This window comes from Panthera leo, chromosome A1 (genome assembly GCF_018350215.1).
Source record: "Panthera leo isolate Ple1 chromosome A1, P.leo_Ple1_pat1.1, whole genome shotgun sequence".
NCBI lineage: Eukaryota > Metazoa > Chordata > Mammalia > Carnivora > Felidae > Panthera > Panthera leo.
The window spans coordinates 162822689-162843192 of NC_056679.1; the positions used below are offsets into that span (position 1 = coordinate 162822689).

Consider the following 20504-nt stretch of genomic DNA (forward strand, 5'->3'; position numbering starts at 1 on the left):
CAGTCAGGTAAGCTTCCAACTTTGGCTCAGGCCATGATCTCATGGTTCGTGAGTTCGAGCCCGCCTAGGGCTCTGGGCTGACAGCTCAGAGCCTGGAGCCTGCTTCGGATTCTGTCTTCCATGCTCTCTCTGCCCCTCCCCCACTCACACTCTGTCTCTCTCAAAATAAATACATATTTTAAAAATCTTTAAAAAATTATACAGAATTTGTATGGATCTATGATTCTGAATAAATTGAAATGGGAATCAAAAGTTTACCTCTAAAATCAACCTATCTGAAAGGCTTTTTCTGGAGAATTTATGTCAAAACTCAATCAAAAACAATCAACACTTTTGTGTTGTTTAAACTATTCCAATATAGAGAAGAAAATATAAAACTTCCCAATTTGCTATAGAGTATTAGCACAACCTCATTTCAAACAACAGTCATTTGTAAGGAGGAACTTTAAATCAAAATATTTTTAAAAGACTAAAATGAGAAAATATGTACGGATATTTTTTATGTATCAGGTAACACTGCAGTAGAATACAGACAAAAGGAATAACTGAAGGAAATTTAACTTTTTTTTATAGATATGGATTGTTTTATGGGGTTGATTCTTTACAAAGGAAGACTTAAGGGAACAAACAGATATTAACACCACTAGGCAGTTACCAAAACACTGCAGAAAGTGCATCTTAGGTTAAGGCACATACTAACTTCTGCACCAACTCTGGTGGGAAACACGCCAGGAAAATAAACACTACAATCTCTTTCTTTCCAATATGTAAACTCCCACTGGCTAAACCCAACTGGAAGCCAGAGGGCAAAAGTGCTATAGTCCATGGGGCTTCTTCTCTTAAACAGGGTGATAAAATGAATGACAGATCTCAAAGGACAAAGGATATACACCACTGTCCATTCTTTTTTCTTTTTTTTTTTTTGGTTTCTTAGTATCCATTTTTATCTTTGTCCAGATGAAAAACATATCTCCCGTAACACAAGAAATCCACAAAAACCTATCAGCAATACATCATCCTGGGGTAATACCAATCCAGTTATTCTCCCACCTGAAATCAACACTGAAATGTTGGTTATCACCAGTAGTCTTCACATAAGGTGTCAGAGAAAAACACGGGCAGTAGGATAATTAACAAGATCTATAGTACTTCGCTTTATAGCTGGTCAGAAAGCCTGAGATGACAAACATCCCTTCCTTTCCTGTCATCCAGGCTGTGTTCCCTTTACTTCCTTCCTGTAACTCAACAGGCCTGAGATATTACATAGCATCTACAAGTCTTCAGCTGTTTTATCTCTGTTTGCTTGCCATAGTTACCCTTTTAACAAGTACTATTAGGTATGGGAGTGTTAAGAGTCACCCAACTGAATTCTCTCAGTCCGAAATACATTTTCTTGGACACTGTATAGAAACAACCCAATTTCCCTTCCCCTTAGTAAATAGAACCTAACATTTCTGCCAGTTCAGTGACCATTTTCTCTTCCTGTTGATTATTTAATATAAATAGATAAAAATATAATTAGGGTACATTCTCAGCTTTAACTTTAAAGAAATAATGACTGTGTTGTCTGATAGAAGCATGAATCCTTTGGGGACTAGGACTCCACGGTCCAAGGCAGAAAGCAAAAATTGCATAAATGGATTTTTACAGTAGAAGAGGCACTAATGCTTTGCCACTCCTTAGGTCCTTACCCTATGCATTCTGGCTATAAAGGATCCAGCAAAACAGAGTGGTTTCGGCCTTATTCAACACATACACCATGTTCACTATGGTAGAAAATTTTATTCTGCAAATTATAACATAATAGACATCATTCCAGTAAATCGGTGATTTCTGGGTTTAGGGTACACAGGAAGACACACTGGTGAGTTTCATGAGCAGGAGTTTGCTACCATACTTCTTTTGTTGCAAATAAGTTTCTTTGTCAGAAATGATGTTGTGTAGAAGATAACAATAATGAATAAGGCATTTCATAAGTCAAACAATGTTGAGTGTCGATAGAAGCACTGAAGGGCAGTGAAAAGAAGTTCATATATAGAATATATAGTTACATCAAGCAGATAATTTGCAACAAGGAGAGATATATTTTAACCACCTCTGGGTATACTGGTTGCTCTGGGGAATATTGGCATATCGGTAGCTCTCAGGACTGAGCCCCACGGTTGGTAAATCAGGCAATCCATATGCAGTGGGGGTAGATAGACCAGTCTTGATGAGGGAAAGGCATGTTTTTGAATCCATGCTTATACCATGAAGGGTAGTTTCTACATGGGACAATTCCACAAGACACTGAGTGACATTCACTCTACAGACCATCTTTGTTCCTGATTGAGAACCTCTTCCACAAAGGATACCCTTAAGTGAGCATTAACAAGTAACAAAAATATCTTTACATTCACATACAAAGTAATAAAAACAAATAGCATACAAATTTGAGATGCCTACCTATATGGTTACTTATGCTTTCCAAACCTACTTGTATCTACCATTTCATTTAATAACAAATACTTCTTCACATGTCTAATTTTATGATTTGTTACAGTAGATAACACATACCTCATCATGGGGAGTTCAGGTCATAATCATGCTTATGTCTAACACGCCAGCATCTAGTAGCAACCCAAGAGTTTCTTTTTTTTATTTTCAATGTTTATTTATTTTGAGAGAGAGAGCGTGCACACCCGTGCACATGCGTACCCCTCTCCCCCCCACACACACACATGTGCATGGGGGAGGGGCAAAGAGACGGAGAGAGAGAAGCCCAAGCAGGCTCCATGCTGTCAGTGCAGAGCCCGATGCAGAGCTCAGTTTCATGAACCATGAAATCATGACCTGTGCCAAAACCATCAACTGAGCCACCGCCCAGGCACCCCAAGAGTTGCTTTTCAAATGGAGAACACTGTAAGCAGACAAAAGTGTGGTCTTACTACAAAAACCTAGAGGCCTCACTGTGGAGGCCTGTCAGAGGCTCCCTACATCCTCCCTGCCTGCTAAAAACGATACCTATACGTGCTGCAAGAACTTTACCTTGTTTAAGTTCCTAGTCAATTCTGGCAACCTTAGACATTACCTAATAAATACATTACATTAATGTATACAAATGAGGTAGGTGAGGTCTCCTAAATCCCAAAAAGTATACCAAGGGCTATTCAAGTGCAGAATGTACAAGGTGCAAAGTGGATACCACAACATGGCCCAGGCCCTACTGTCACGGTAAGCTGCTGATGTCTTTGTGGCTTTTCTCTAGCATACATATACTTTACTAAGGCTTCTAAAATATTTCAACTAACCAAGTCCAATTAGCTTAATACCATCAGTATAAAGTTCAGCATGACGTTCTATGGGATAGTATTATGATCACAGTACCTCCAGACCAGAGTTTCTCAACCTTGGCACTAGTGACATTTGGTACTAGATAATTCCTTAATGTGGCAGGGGCTCTCCTCTAGGCTTTGTGGGATGTCTATCGGTGTCCCTGACCTCTACCCAGTGAGGCCAGTAGCACCCACCAATTCAGTCATAACAATCAAAAATGTTTCTAGAAATAGAAAATTGGCCTCAATTCACAACCACTGCTCCAGATCACATTATACCAAAGAGCAAGACGACATATGTAGTAATCATATAAGGGAGTGGTGGTGTATTCTTGTTCCTCCACAGAAAAGCTATCTTGATTATCTGTGCAGTGGAAAAGTGAAAGAAAATATTTGCCACATCAAGAAATACATATAAGATGTCAGGGTCTATGTTGATTTGCTCCAGAAAAGGTATCAAATCTGGAAACGTGGCTAGTAGTATTATGTTTACTTTATGATTTAAAGTAATAAAAAATAAAATCAAAATAAAGTTATAATTAGTATTATGTTTACAGTGATCTAAAGTCATTTTCCATGACTGTACCCTACATTTACACCAAATTCATAAAAAAAGTGAGAATGTGGTAGGAATCACCACACCTACAACTTTCAGATCTTTGATGGTATCACTAAACTTCTTAATTCCCTTAAGGAATAGTATTACTTCTGGTTTACTATCTCATTTAGGGGTTTCTAATTATTTCTTCCTACAATAAGATCACTCAATCCACAGGTCAGATAATCAATGTGGGGATTCTACCAGTTAGTGTATCTATTACCTTTCTACATCCTAAGACTAGAGACAATTACAGGATGAGGATCTCACTATGAGAGCAGTTTTGGACCAAGTCTATCATTGGACCTCTATTAAGTCCCATTCTTAACAGTGGACCATGGCACTATTCTAGAACTCCAGAGATCAGATCAGTTCAGAGCCATTACCTAATCACCTCCAGTGAGTATGAACACTGCCCTTCCCCTTAAACACTGGATAAGAGGCTTTGGGATGGGTTTAGGAAAAGAGAAAGCATCATATACTTCTGGCTTTGTTGTAAAACTCTTCAAAGAGATCTAGCCTCCCTCTCAATAATGAACTCTGTGTCTGTAAACTAGATTAGGTCTGGGAATTGGTAAAAGGGTTGTGAAGCCCTACAGTATTGACTCAGATTGGGTTTCTTCCCATGAGACTTAGAATTTTCCCACTTATATATGTCAACTCAGTCTCTGAAACTTGTAATGGGGATTGGAGCCAACCTTGCCTCTGAAAGTCAGCATATCCCCTTAGCTTCTATCTCTCTAGGATCTGGATGGGCAAATGAAGAATATCCAGTACAACTTATAAACTACAGGTCTTTCTATATTTGTAAAAAGCAAGGGTTACAATAAGAATATAAGATTCAATTAAATTTCATGGCAAAAACCCTGGGTGTTAATTCAATTTATTAAACATTGACAGAGTAGCTAATATTTTAGCTACTGAAAAAGATGAATTATGATCCCTGCATTCTCCCCAAAATTCAGTCTAATGTAGTAACAGTGGTAATTAATACTATAAAAATTAAAACCTGACAAATACAAAATTTATATGCTCGAAATATAGCAATAAAAATAGACAAAAGAAAATTAAGCATAAATGCCAAAAAATGAACAGGAAATATCAGAATTTAACAAATTAATATGAAGAATGGATAGAAATCATAGATTAAGGATAGCAATAAGTGAAATTTAAGTGAAAGTAAATAACATTAGGACTGGAGAATATACTTCAGTTTGAAGTAACCAGAATTCTGTCACAAAGATTGTATCCTGAAAAATGCCATATTTAGCAAAAACAAAAGACCAATATGTCCTCTTATTAATACCACTGAGTCAATTTTAAAAATTCAGACAAAAGGTAAAATAGTTTTTATTATAGCAACTTATTAACTGCTTTTATAAAATTGAAATTGTAAACATGACCAGATTGATGAGAAAATGGAGATAATAGGAAATACAATCTCTGAAAAGAAAATGGCATGGCTATAGATAATTTTTCAATAAAGAAATGTTTTTCACATTATGCCCAAGGACCCCATGAACAATTTAGTTCTATTCAAGATCCTTAGAATTATTGCAAGAAAGAAATACAGTAAGTTTGTTTATTCATTAACTTTCTGAAACAGTTCCTTCCTCCCTTCTTCCCTTTCATGTGGCAGGCTCTCTTGTGCATTATAGGATGTCCCTTTCCTTATTCAACAAATATCTGCTGTCCCTACGCCTAATGATATGCTGAACAATGGTGCGAGCTTGTGCTGAAACTCGTTTTAAGTAACATAATTTAATATCCTACAGCGCTTTACGGGACATTGCCTTTCTGCCTCTTCCAATAACCCACATAACTGACAGTAATGACATTGTGGGTGGCCAGTGGATATCTGCCAAGTATTTTGGATGGACTGAAAGGGAACAGTAAGATTAGAACTTTAGAGTTGGAAGAGACAACTGCTTCGCATTCAAATCGTATAAAAGGTAAAATTCAGAAGGCCTTTGTGAGCAACAAAGATCAATTAAAACAGACTGTGACATGGATAAAAACAAGGCTCTGGCCCCATTGTTGATATCATTAAATGGATTAATGTGGCACAAGGAAATACTTTTAATTGGAAAATACAGCCTACATAAAAGTACCTAAGGGTATGACTCTCCCATTAGTCTGACAGGCTTACTTAAGTCCAGAGAGAGGCATGAGTTTAAGAAAGATACGCTCTATAACAAAACTATAAGTGTGGTTATTGGCACATATACCTGAATCAATTAGACAAGAAACTAGTTTGAAACCATTACATCGTACCAAATGAACCACCAGCCTCTTCTCAGGGAGATTATGACTGAATGAGTATTAAAATGACCCTTAGTCCCAACTTTTATAGGTAAGAAACCGGATGACACAGATTCTAACCACCCAAGGAGTATATTCTCCATTTGCCACCTTCAAATATAGCCAAAGATGAGAAAAAGGACCAAGAGAGAACACTGAGCCCCTCCCAAGAAGCAGGTTTACTCAAGGAACAAGCATAACATCTTCCCAGTGGGATTTTAGGATTTCTCTGAACTAATGACATCTATGTATTTTCCCCTTTCCAACCAGTAATGATTACTGTGACAAATACATTTCTTACATGTTTGGGGTATTAAAGGGGGGAAAAAAAACCAGACACTGCTAATACTAATGGGAATATAAAGAGTCAAAATTCAAAATGTGTCACAGACTTAAATGGAAAATGGAAAACTATAACACTTTTTGAAATAAAAAAAGTAGAAATTCTTTAGGATCTAGGACTAGGCAAAGAATTCTTAAACTTGACAACAGAAACATAAAAAGAAAAACTGACAAACTAAACATCAAAATTAAAAATTTTGTTCTTGTGAAGAACCCTGTTAACAGTATGAAAAGACAAACTATACTTTGGATGAAAATATTTGCAAATCACCTATCTGACAAAGACCTACAACTTAGGATACATAAGTAACTTTTAAAATTTAACAGTAAAATATAAACAATCCAGTTAGAAAATAGGCAAAAACATAAACAGACATTACACTAAAGATAAATAGATGGCAAAGGAGCACAAGCAAAGATGCCCAATATCATTAGCCATTAGGAAAATGCAAGCTAAGGCCACAGTGAGATTTTATTGCAACCTATCAGAATGGCTAAAATAAAAAAATAATACAGCACCAAATGATGGCAAGGATGAGATCACTCATACGTTGCTGATGGGCTATAAAATGGTACAGTCACTCTGGAAAACAGTTTAATAGTTCCCAAAAAAATAAAATAAAATAAAATGACATAGAACTACCACATGACCCAACTGTTTCACTCCTGGGCATCTATCCCAGAGATATGAGAACTATGTTCACACAAAAATACGTACAAATGTTCACAACTTTATTTGTCAGAGCCAAAAAACAGATGAACTCAGATGATCTTTAGTAGGTGAATGGTTAAACAAACCATGCATGGTACATTCATACCCCAAAATACTTAGTAATCAGCAATAAAAGGAATGAACAATTGACAAACACAACCCAGATGAGTTTTTAGAGAATTATTCTGAGTGCAAAAAGCTAATTCCAAAATGCTAAATTCTGTAAAATGATCAAACTGTAGTAAAACCTTTAAACAAAAATATGTAATCATGGGGGCACATGGGTGACTCAGTAGGTTAAGTGTCTGACTCTTAGTTTGGGCTCAGGTCATGATCTCATGGTTCATTAGATCAAGCCCCACAGAAAGGTCTGCAGTGCTGAGCCTGCTTAAGATTCTTTCTCTCTCTGCCCCTCCCCTACTCGTATATACACATGCACTCTCTTTCAAAATAAATAAACAAAAAAACAACCATTAAAAAGACAGTTATCATGATGTAGTTTATCATATGAAAAATTTTCAAATATAAATATTCAACTCTATGAGAATGGTTAAAATTTAAAATGGAATGTTATACAAGAATAAGAATGCTCAAAGGTTGCAAACTATACACAGTATTATATTAACTCTTCAAGAAATAGGCACACTAAAACATTAACTAACATAGTCCCAAAGTTGTTTCCCTTGAGAAAAAAAAAATAAAGAATTGGGTTTTTTTCCCTATTTCTTAGTATTATCCAAATTATCTGCAGTGACCAATAGAACTTCTCTAACCAGAAAAATATGCTAATAAAAAAAAAAAAAGGACTGACTGATAAGTTATCTATGAAATGAATATAAAAAGATAAATACTCTGCAACTATTTTTAATATATAATAACTAATATATATTCTTAAAGAAAAAGTAGATATCTATAAATTCAAAATGTTTCCTTAAAATGTACATTTGAATGCATATGGGTAAATGTGATGTAAGATGTACGAATATTAAGTGTGTGGATGTGGTTTATGCTTGAGTGTGTGTTAATGACTGTGTAATGTAAATGTATGTATTATGTGTGAATGTGAATACATGTATAAATGTATATATATTAAAAAGGCAAAACAATATTAACAGTGGATAATCTAGGTTCTGGTATGAAAATTTTTTTATTTCCTTGCTTTTTTGTTCCATTTATTCCATTTTTTTCCTTTTATTCCATTTCTTTTTGTTTTTGTTTTTGTTTTGATCTTCTGAATGGCTTGCCAAGGATGCATGATGTTTAAAATTAGATAAAAATTAAAGATATTTAAAAGGGGTATTTCGACTATTTAAAAGCTAATATTTTGGTATACTATTTTGAGTGAATCCAATTAAGATGAGCTACACCAAATAAATCTATTTTCTTATCTCCTAAGAATATAATCCTGGACACTTGTCTAATTAAAACCCTCTCTAATACATGATTTTGGAAGTATTAAGCCAGACTTTGGATATACATCAATATCAAGTGACACCACCAACAACAACAACAACAAAAAAAATAGCTACCGTATTGAAAGATTTTTACTTGTTCATAGGATTTTGTATCTACCATTGCCAATAACTAAACAAACCAAGATAGGTAGTTTTTTGTATTAATATAGCTGTTACTTAATTAAGATGAACATCATTATTATTCATTGCTACTAATTAACGAGCACTTACCATGCACCAGGCACTGCCTATCACTGTATGTTTATAGTCTCCTATGAGGTAGGGGTTACTGTCATCACCAGGATTTATAATAAAGCTTATAGTATAGGGCCACATAGTGTTCAAAGAAAAATTTAAACTCTGTTTTGTCTGACCCTAATATTCTTGCTGTACTGCATACTTTCACTCATGTGTTAATAATATTAAGATAAAAGAGAAAAGATACTTTAAAACACACATTGGCTAATTTGTGCATTTTTAATAACAGTGACTTAGAAAATAGAATTTCCTCATTTCTTTGTTGCCACAAACCACATTTTTACCAATCTGAGGAAGCTACAAAAAGCATTGCTTAACTTTTGCCTCCCATACATTATACTGGTTAGTTACAACTATGCCTATGGTCAACTTGAATACCTTATCAGAGCATTTCCTTTTATTTTATACATGAAAACAAATAAGGGTAATCACTACTCACAGTCTATCAAAAAGCAATCCCTACATTTTAGAATCACCTTGGAAGCATGGTAGCTACATAGGGACATCAGCAGTTCAGCAACTAATTAAGGCAAAACCAAAAGTAGAATATCAAAGCATTTTGTTACTATTTCTGAATATGCTTCTCATTTTAGCTTCCTTTTTCACACTGCAAATTTTTCAGATCCCAAATCTTACCCATAAAGATCATCTATGCTTTGCTTCTGATAACACAATTCTTCCCATTTCAGTGGCCAAAGAAAGAGAAAATAACCCATTACTTTTAGGCCAAGTTTATGGCAAATGTGAGCAGAGAATCCCAAACTGTCTATCTGACATTATTCTTTTTTTTTTTTTTTTTTTTTTAACATTTATTTATTTTTGAGACAGAGAGAGACAGAGCATGAACGGGGGAGGGGCAGAGAGAGAGGGAGACACAGAATCGGAAGCAGGCTCCAGGCTCTGAGCCATCAGCCCAGAGCCCGACGCGGGGCTCGAACTCACGGACCGCGAGATCGTGACCTGAGCCAAAATCAGACGCTTAACTGAGCCACCCAGGCGCCCTTATCTGACATTATTCTTACTGCCTTCTGTGGAAGGGCATGTCATTAGACTCCTAATATGCCTCCATTGAAAGGATCGTTTATTCATTAACGCACGTGACAACTCAACAAACCCTTCTTGAACACCTACAATGTATATCACATGCTGTTCTAGTGCTGGCAATAATGAATTTTATAAATTCAACCATGGCTTTCAAAATGAGTTAAGACAGCACAGAACAGATTTTCCTAAAGCCTGTTCACCGAAACACTTACCTGGAGGAGAAAACATAAAATGAACAGAAGCAGAGTAAACAGGGCAAGCATAACAATGGTCAATAAGTTCAGAACTGCATATATCACGTGCCCTAACTAGAGATTCACAAAATGCATTAACTCTTTAATGATGCAACAGAGATACTCCTTAAGTTTCATTTTCCCAACTCATTGAACCATGGAAAGTATTTTTAATATATTCTTAACATCTTCAGAAACTGCTCTGCAGATCATACTTTAGGAAATGCTGGGACATTATATTCTTTTGCTCAAAGGCATGGATTTTAAAATATCTATCTATCTACAAATTATAGCTGTGAGCAGGCAGAAGTGAGTTTGTTGCTAACACCTCATTGACACATGCTTTCCTACTTAATTTTCTCCGTTGGTTTCCTCTATTTCAGAAACTTGGTCATTTGAATTTCAACCAAACTGGATACCTTAAAGGATCTAGTATTTCATGATGGATGTGAAACTTCTATTTCAAAGTAATTTATAAAGCAATAATCCTGAAATGAAAAGAAACCTCTGTGCCCACACAGCTTTACAGAATAATTAAGCATCAAGATGGACATACGTTTCCCCAAATGGACTGATAAAATAACATGAGTAATTTTAAAATATATAAATTCCTGAGAACTACCCACACTTGCTAAATCAGGATCTTCAAGAGGCATTAATTAACAGTAGCAAGCATCCAAGGTAACTCATATAATCTAGGAAGTTTGGGGAAGCCCGAAGTGCCTTGTATGTGAAAAATTGTGCTGGTTTCATGTGGAGCACTGACTATCCTAAAAGTTAGTTCTAGCTCTTCTATTGTGTGTATTAAATTTTAAAATCTTTGAATCATCTGCTTTATTATATCATTACATTTTCTAAGATATCATCTTTCCTTTTTTAATTTCTGTTATAACAAAATTGAAATATAAGAAAAATAAAACTGATTTGTATAAGGAAGAAGGAATATCAAGAAAGAAGAACACTCAGAGGCCAAGCAAAATTAAAGCATACTGTATTAAATTAGTGATGGTAAAACTGTAAGATTCTTGGCCCTATGTCTTCTCCAATCTAGTCAAGTATTTCATGTTTAAAACAAATCCTTATGAACACAAGATAAGACAAACAGTAACTAAAATTAAATCACACTGAGTCCCACGCTAGTCATTTTCCTAGTTCAACATTTTAAAGTCACTTTGCATAACTAATGTTCTTTTGTACAGAATTCTTCCTAAAATACCAATCTAAAACATTAGAAATTTAATGCTATAATAAATGGAAAGTGTTGAGAGCTACCTTTTTCTGAGAGAAAGGAATGGAAAAGAGAAACATGAAAATAATATAACTTATGAAAAATTATCCAACTATGGGTCAGTAAAGAAAAAGAGCTTTACTGGATTTAGTAATTACTTCTCTACAGTCTCTAAGCATTTACTAATGACTCCTTCCCAAAGGCTCAAAGAGACAAAGAGATTATTTTGCTTAACACCACTGAATTAACACTCATCAATAAGGAATTAAAAAATGCCTGGATGAAAACAAAATGTTATGTTTATTTATTACATTTTTAAATATTTGAAAGTTATATTGAAATACGTCATAACAAGTTAAAATATATAAAAAGTGAGTGTCAAATATTATGTACTTAAGAATATTTTATGACACTATTCTCAGGTTAACATATATAAAAATTAGGCCCGAGAAGCATTTCTCTTAATTTTAATTCTTCCCTTTTTTTGTATCCAATAACAACCAAAACTTCCCTTTCAAAAATGTTATTATCTCTGAAGTCAGATAATCGCTTAGGTTTTTATAAAAGCTTCCCTTAAAAAAATACTTTCCCAAACCTACTTAAATTTATTTTTTACAAGCTGTTTTCAAACACACTCTTCTACCGTTTGCTAACCCTCACCTTCTTTTGTGTTTTCCTCACACCTGTGGAAATTGTACATGTTTATCATATTTCACATTTTGTCTTCTTCTACTTACAAACTATATTATGTTACTTTAATCTCCTCTTATAGGGATGATCTCATTCAAAGGGAGCCCCGACTTGCTCTCAAGTTCAAAAAACAGCAACAACAAAAAAGCACACAAAGGAATATGCTAATTCTCTCAATGTTATATTACCTAAGAAAATTGTACATTCCTTGATTTCTAATTTATTTACAGAAAGTTTTCGACTCTTTTGTATCCTTTTCCCACTTAAATCTCCTTTTCTTCTACACTCTCCTTAGACTTGGACAAATAATTCTGATTTTTGGTTATGGAATCCAAAATTTGCAAAACTGGTATAATTCACTTGAACAGACAAGTTACTATGTTTTTAAGAAAGTAAAGATCATTATAACGGGCTATTTGAAACTGGGGAAGAAATGGTTTAAATTCATAAAGATAATTCTGTAATATGTAAACACTTAAAAAATACACTCAACAAAATATTTAAATTATCCAATATAGTTAATAAACCCACTATGAGAAATAAAAAATTGAAAAACATTAAACAACGCATGAAAAATATTAGTTTTAGTTGTTATTGATCTATCTACGAAATCACCATGAAGTCACTTCACCTCATGTCCTAAGGTTCTACACTGTGAAAGAAGGAATTTATGATTTCTAACATTCCTTTTGTTTCTAAATGCCTGGGTTCCTTTAGATATGTCATGCGATTTCAGTCCTGAGTTTTGTATCTGTTTTATTGCAAACACCTACACATACACACAAATATACCACAAAGAAATCCCTATTAAAGAAAACCTTCAAGGGAAAAACAATGCAAAAATTCACTAGGCATTTTTGTATACTGATTGTGGGGGAGTAACTGATATACCCCTTCCTAAAAGTCAATGTGGCATTATCTATCAGAAATTAGAATAAGGAAGCTCTTTAAACTCAATATTTATACTTCTACGAATGGAGACTAAGAGTAACTCACACACTTATATACACATGTATGCTCAAACATATATACGGCAACACTGGATATATAATATGCAGTAAACACTTAAGACTAAACCTGATTTCTTGATTTCCACGCCTAATTCTGTTCTTCTATATTCTAGTCAATAGCCCCAGTTGTTCAAGCCTAATATTATGAGCCATTATTCATTCCTCTTTCATAATTAATCTACCAAGAAAATCTTCTCTTTTTCCTTGAAACTCTATGGAAAACCAGTCACTCCTCTAGATCTCCACTGCTACCAACCCAGTCCAACCACCTTTGTCTCTCACCTGGACTAGTTGGTAAAAAAAAAACTAACTCTCGGGTGATTTTCTACCATTTACTCCCCATTCTTCAGAACAAGAGAAGCCAAAAATGATCATTTCAAAATGTAAGACAATGCACATCCCTATGAAAAACTTTCTCATGACTACCCACTGCACTTAAAGGAAAATTGAAATGCTTCATGTTGGTGTCTAACTGCCTCTCCAAGTTCATCACATGCGACGTTTTCCATTGCTTTGATCACGCTGGCCAAAGTGACATTTCCTAAAACCTACCAAGCTCTTTCCTGCTCCAAGGCCCTTAACCATGTTCTTCTCCAGTCTGGAAAGCATCTTTCAAGGCCGGTTCCTTGTTATCCAGCTATTATTATAACAGCTTTCCTTTGCCCTTTTATACACTATTACTTCATATTATTTGTTCCTTCATACACTCACCTTAATCTTCAATTATCTTGTTTATTTATCAGCTTTGTATTTCTTCCACTACATAAAACCCTGATGGCATGAAACTGTTTCAATACTATTATCTCAGCACTATGTACAGTCCATATCAATAAATATTTATTGCACGAATGACAGAAAATAAGAGCAGCCTGAGTTTTTGTTTTCATTTGCCAATGATAAGCTATTATTTAAATTATGAATCTTAGTTTACACTAAAAACTTCACATAACAGCCAATTCCTCTATCTAATCTACTTCAATTACAATAATAAAAAAACATCAATAAGACATATCAGAAATAACTTGGTGAAAACTTGCATAGTACACTATAACAAACTAAAAGTTTGTGATCTGGCAATAGCAATCTTCTTGGCTTCATCTCTGCTGCCCACCCACACACACACCTTAACTTGTGGCCGTTTCCCATTGAGAAATATAAATTGGTCAGATTAACCTGAGTTTTGTATCCCTTTGCAATTCAAAGTGTGTATGGCAAGGGATGAAGCTAAGAAGACTGCTGAGGACAGATCAGGTTTCTGTACTGGAAAAGGTGTTATGTTTTAGTTTAGAGAGTCAGATATTTTATCGAAGTTCATATAGTTTAAGAACAAGTAGGGCATCTGATCAACTGGAAGAATGAGGGATTTGATTCAGTACAAAGTTTGGCAAGTAAATTCTATACACACAATAATATTTTTACTATCATAAAGTCAGTACCATGTTTCTTTTGTGACTACAATTAAGATTTTACCTTACTGTTAAGATTTCAATTATTTTTATTAAAGCCTAGTGTATACACTGTTCCTAAAACTACCCCCAGTGAAATTATGTGAAATTGGCCTTACACAATCTTTTCCATTCTTAGATAATGTACTAGAATCTACATAAGTGATCTTTCCACTGATAACATATTCTCCTTATCTCATTTATTCCAAACTCTACCATGCTTTAAAAACATGGTCTTTGGTCTTATATGCTTGCATATTCTATTTTTATTTCCAAATGAAGTCTGCTAACCTAATTAGTACACTCCTAAAACCATGCTACATAATATGTACTTAATTGTTAAAAATATTTTCCTACTTGCTGTCATTCTATAATTAGGAATTTGGTCTTAGGAAATGTCAACACTTTAATATTAATTTTCAATATTAACATTTCACAAATGTAACAACTTTAACTTTTTAAAAATAATGCCTGTATCGCAGCAGTCCCCAATTCTCCTTTCTTCTTACTCTAACTAAGGCTTTTCTTCACTTACTAACTCCTGAAAGCTAATTTTATAGCCCTCTTCTTCTCAATATTTACTATTAAAAGTCCCTGTAAGGACAAAAAAATGTTAAGGTCTTCAGCACATCCCTCTGGCTCTATCATAATTGTTTTTCCACTAAAACTGAATCTTTGGGGAGCACCTAGGTGGCTCAGTCAGTTAACCAGCCAATTTCAACTCAGGTCATGGTCTCATGGTTAAGTTCAAGTGCCTTGTCAGGCTCTGGACTGACAGCTTGGAGCCTCCTTTGGATTCTCTGCCTCCCTCTCTCTCTACCCCTCCCACACATGTGCTCTTTCTCTCTCAAAAATAAATATAAATAAACATTTAAAAGAAAACTGATTCTTTGGAGGAAAAAAGAGGTAGAAATACAATAAAATTTCCTTTTGAGCCTTTCAATAATGTACTCTTTCATCTAACTGGAGCAACACATTAGATAAGTCATGAAGTTCTGTGTCTCTAAACTACAGTCATAGACATACAGCTAGCTTCAGTTCTTAGGAAAAGCTTCAGTTCTCCTATAAATTTCACCTCTCTTTACCTCAAGAATCAGGAATCAACATGTCCAGGGTGCAGAGCTATAAGCACAGAAATGAAACCAAAAACAGGAAAACTATACATCTTAGAACCCCAATGAGATTACAAGTACAAGTGCACAGGAAAATTGATCACTGCTTTTTGAGGAGGACTGTGTGTAATATGGGGAATGCATATCAGATGATTAACAACTTTAATAACTACTGAAGGGATGAATGATGCAATCTATTTCTGCAATCTCCTACTTCACACAATTCACATCAAAACAAAGCAGTAAGCAGTAGAGGAGACTAATCCCTTATCATACTTACCTGTACAAGTAAGTTGCAAAATAGAAGTAAAGGCTTTGTTTTATAGTACTTCTTAAGTTAAAACATACATACATACATACATACACACATAAATAACACAACAGAAACTTACCTTCAAATAGGGACCCCAATTGGTATTTTCCACTAAAAAATTTTGGCAGTGAAAATACAAGTGCTCCCAGTCCTATCATAAAGGATGCAAATGCAAGCCACCTTGGTTTGTGTCCTCTTTCACCAAAGAATGACACAAATAAAGACAACACACAGAATGAGATATCATAGCTTGATGATATCAGGCCCGTCAGGGAACTCTTCATTTCATAGCGCTTCTCAATAGTGGAAATGCTAATATTTACGAGGCCATTTACTACAATACCTAAAAGAAAGAAAAGAAGATTTATATGCATGATTTTTATTAACTTTACCACACAGATTATGATTTTCAACAAAATATACTAAAGTTTGATTGTGCCTAAGTGTGGCTGTTCATTTATTTTGATTTTTTTTATAATGTACCAATTTCAAAAGTCTCAAAGTTAGCAACTCAAACATACTTCCTTACAAATGAGTTTGCTTTTAAATAGTATACTCGTGAATTTTCAGGTGTCAAATAAAATTGATGCTTACCACATACAAAATGTAGCTGACTTCATTTTTCTTTATATGACAAATTAAAAGTCAGACTGGTAAATTCTCATGAAGCCAGTTTGCTACAGAGATTCCAAGAGTACCATACTCTCATGGACTTCATTCAGGAAAGTATAAAAAAATTGCAGGTGACTCCAGAGGTCATTAAAGTAATGCCCCATTGCTTCCAAGGTTGTTCAATTATTAGACATATTTATATATAACTCGAGTTCCTTGCCTTAGTCTTAAGAAAGGTGAAATTGAGCTCTCAAACCTCCTTTCTTCTAACACTTTTATAGACCTTAACGTTACCATTTAAAAGGTCCTAGAGCAAAACTAAACACACAGCAAGAGTGTTTTCAACAATGGCATTCTAAGTCATATGCAAAGTAAGCAAACAAAAAAAGCACACTCACTCTGCTTATTACAAGTCTGATGGAAAAATATAAGGTAAACAAGGAAAACTGGAAATCCAATTTTGACTGACTTAACAAAAAAGTCTTGTCCAGATACAGATTAACTTTACAATTTAAACATTAATATAAATTGAAAATAAAAAAACATGTGATCAAATTACAAAGTTTGAAACTAGATAACCCCTTTTACTTAAGAGGATACCATGAACTGTTTTCATTTGTTAATTAAGAGAGTATACACAAGCCATGATTTCTACAGTTTCTTTAAATTTTGCTTAAGACTGTAACTGGAAATGTGTTGCAATACAGTTGATATAACAAGCTTTAAAAGTTCCACCATTAAACTCATCTTACATTTATGCCAGCTTAGTAAGTCAAAAACCAATTTACAATTCTTAAAATTTCAAGGTAAAGTGTCTAATGAACCTAGGAATGACATGCTTATAAGGAATCTGAGAATATGAAAAATTCCCTAACCAAAAATCAACTCCTCCCCAACACCCCCCCTTCCAAAAAAAAAATCAACTTCCCAGCGCACTTACAATACTGATTAAAAGTCACTCATTAAAACTCATTGCCTTTATGGTAAAACTTCTCTGAAAAAGTACATTTGTAAACTCTTGTAGAGGCATAGCACTTTAAGCCTATGAATCCCACTCTGAATTCTATGCTACACAAGTTCTAAGAACACTGCTTTAAAAAAAGAAATTCCCAGAAATATTGCATACTGTATCTCTCTATTGTATATACATGAAGATAGGAAGCACGTTAGGTGATTAAGTGCTATGAGAAGTCCTGTTTATGATTGAGAAATTCTGGGTTAAGTCAACTAACCTGACAAGTTTGGACTTTTATGGTTTTGGTTTTTTGTTGTTTTTTTTTCCCAAGCACTTCTTAATATACCATGTAAATGGTCCTCCCAAGGATCATGTCTGAGAAACATGGTAATAATTCAAACTCAATGGCAATAATTCAAATTTAAACTGAAAAAAGAATTTATTGGATCACCTTCATCTAGGATTATGCTTCTTAAATTGGGGACCTCTGGGTAGATGTAGCTCTAAGCCAAAACTGACACATTTTTCTAAGAGTGCCAATAATATCTGATAATGATTTTAAACAATATTTTATAATAGATGTATGTATTCTGGAATAAATGACGTATTCTGGAATATAGAAATTTCAGCATATGTTTTAAGATAAAGCAAGAAATTTTACTTGTGTCCAACTTCTTTGAACTTTGCATTCCTTTGGCACTGAAGTGCGTCAACAGAGATTTTGGACAACAAAGATCAAGACACTGAGAGAAGGTGAACTAATGAGAAAAGCAGAAACCAAAATAACTTTGTAGCGCAAAACAACCTTTGACAGAAGAGCTGCAGTTGACTTGCAATCAAGGTATACTCACTTAACACCTAACATGTGCAAAGCAAGGGGCAAGGAGCTCCTTTCAGACAGGGGAGCGGGAACAAGAATAGGAAGATTAGATTTACTCTTCGGTTAATCTTAAAAAAAGAGCAATTTCCAACCCACCCCCCCCCCCCAAAAAAAAAAAAATTTCTTGGATTGCATTTCTTCCAATCACCCTGGGATGGCCTCTTTACAAATACTGTGAAACTAGGACTCAGGTGACCCAAATATACCTACATACAGTACCACCAAAGTCTAACTAGCCTTCAGCATTTCCTTCCTCTACCTTGAGGCCCACCTCTCTTCAACGTGTGGGTCACCTTGGCGTAACTTCCCGTTTCTTACACCCCCCCCCCCCCGGGTTCCCCGCATTCCATGTTGCGGCTGCTTTTACCTTCTGCAATCTTTCTTTCCTGGGAGCCATTCTTCCTCTACTCTCCCACTCACTCCTCCAAACCAGGCTTGCCCTGCAAACTCCTAAGGGTATAAACCTGGACTTTATCAGGTTACTCCCGAGAGAAACTGAAAGAGATCCTTAAACAAAACAGATACTGCACAACTCTTTTATTTCGAAAGCCTCGCCCTTCAACACCGCCTCGAGCGTTTGCTAGCATTCACCTGTGCCTACGTACGGCTCAAACTCAGTATCCTCAACAAAACATGAATGCTGCTGTCTAACCTATTCATGCAAGCTTCTCCTTTGAGAACTACCCTACCCTCATCTAAAAGTTAATCCTTCCCTTGCAGAAACAATGTAAAACAAAACAAAGCAAAACAAAACAAAAACCTCCTTTTAACAAGGGCTTTAGGAAAATAGATGCTTTTGTGGTATAGAATGGATTCCCCGAAGGGCAAACCGTTCCCAAAGTAAGGTTCCAGTCATTTCCACCCTCCCTGAACGAATCGAATGGACTCAACTGAGGTAAAACACGAAAGATAAAGAGCCCTTAGGGCAGTTTCAAAAGTTGCTACAAAGGAAAAGCTAAATTGCGGAGGCCCGGCCCTGCTGACGCCTGTGGGGGCGCTTCAGGACCCCCGGGCCGGGGCAGGCACTGCGCGTAGACTAAGCGGAACGCGCGCACCTGCCGGGTCCCTCAGCGTCCCGCGCGGGGCCAATGCCCTCTCCAGCCGGCGCTGGACTTTACCTTGCGTGAGGGCCAAGAGACAATAGAAAAGCAGAAAGCCCTGGGGTGTGTTGCAGGGCCGGAGGCACTGCGGTTGCAAGTTCCCACACCCGCAGGGTCCCTCCTCAAACTCGGGCGGCGACTCTGGCCTGGACAGCTCCTGGGAAGCAGAGGGAGCCGCTGAAGGCTGGGGTGCCTCCGGTGACGTCTGGGACTCCGGGGGCTCCTGTGGCTTCGAATTCGGTCCCTGGGATTTGATGGCCAAGTCAGAGACTTCGACGTGAGAGGGCGATGCAAACAAACGGTGCGGGGTGTCCGGGCTGGAGGCGACGAAAGCCGGGTTCTCGATGCCTTTGCTGCCCTTCATGGTCAGGATGGGTTCTCCCAACTCCAGCGCGTCGGAGCGGCACAAAAACCCGGTTCCCCTTTGGAACCTCCCCTGCGCAGGTGGCAGCGCCCCCGTGCGGAAGACTTCCCGCCTCCGTGCAGGAGCTGTCTCGGCGCTGCCGCCGCGCAGCCGCCGCCGCCGCCGGGACCTACCTCCACGAGCTCGCAGTCGCCTAGAGCAAAGGGCGCGGGCGCCTGGCCGGCCCCTGTGTGATTCGCGACAGGCCGCGCCTCACCTGTTGCCGCCCGGGCCAACCGGGATGAGAGGCGTGTGCGGGCGGCCAGGACGCCGCCAGGTGACCCGGCGAGGCCCTTCAGCCGGCCTGGCTGCTTCCTAGAGCCCGGGGACAGGGAACTAACCAGAGCTTGTGAGAGTCTGGTGGCCGTAAAGCTCCCCCTGGGTGCTGACAGGAAAGCTGTAAACACTTGCGTCAGGAGATCGTTCCAGAAAATATCCTGCGTTTTACTTCCTTTACTAGGTTCGACTTCCAAGAATCAAGCAGCCGTAAGTACAAGACT

General features: G+C 36.6%; 1 protein-coding gene across 20 annotated transcripts in view; it reads right to left on the reverse strand.

The window, feature by feature from the left end:
• Positions 1 to 20108, reverse strand: part of SLCO4C1 (solute carrier organic anion transporter family member 4C1) — a 129665-nt gene extending 109557 nt beyond the window's left edge. For 10 of the 20 annotated variants that reach the window (XR_006204123.1, XR_006204122.1, XR_006204124.1 and 7 more), the window contains exons 1-2: positions 19620 to 20107; positions 16134 to 16397 (exon numbers count right to left, since the gene is read on the reverse strand). Coding sequence is in view for 6 of the 20 variants with exons in the window: in XM_042944483.1 (XP_042800417.1) it covers positions 16134 to 16397; positions 19620 to 19965 (610 nt within the window). In the remaining 14 variants the exon portion in view is untranslated. Of the gene's footprint in view, positions 1 to 16133; positions 16398 to 19619 lie in introns of all 20 variants that reach the window. The other 10 variants (XR_006204135.1, XR_006204137.1, XR_006204136.1 and 7 more) reach the window with 5 other exon arrangements.
• Positions 20109 to 20504: the final 396 nt, after the last annotated feature.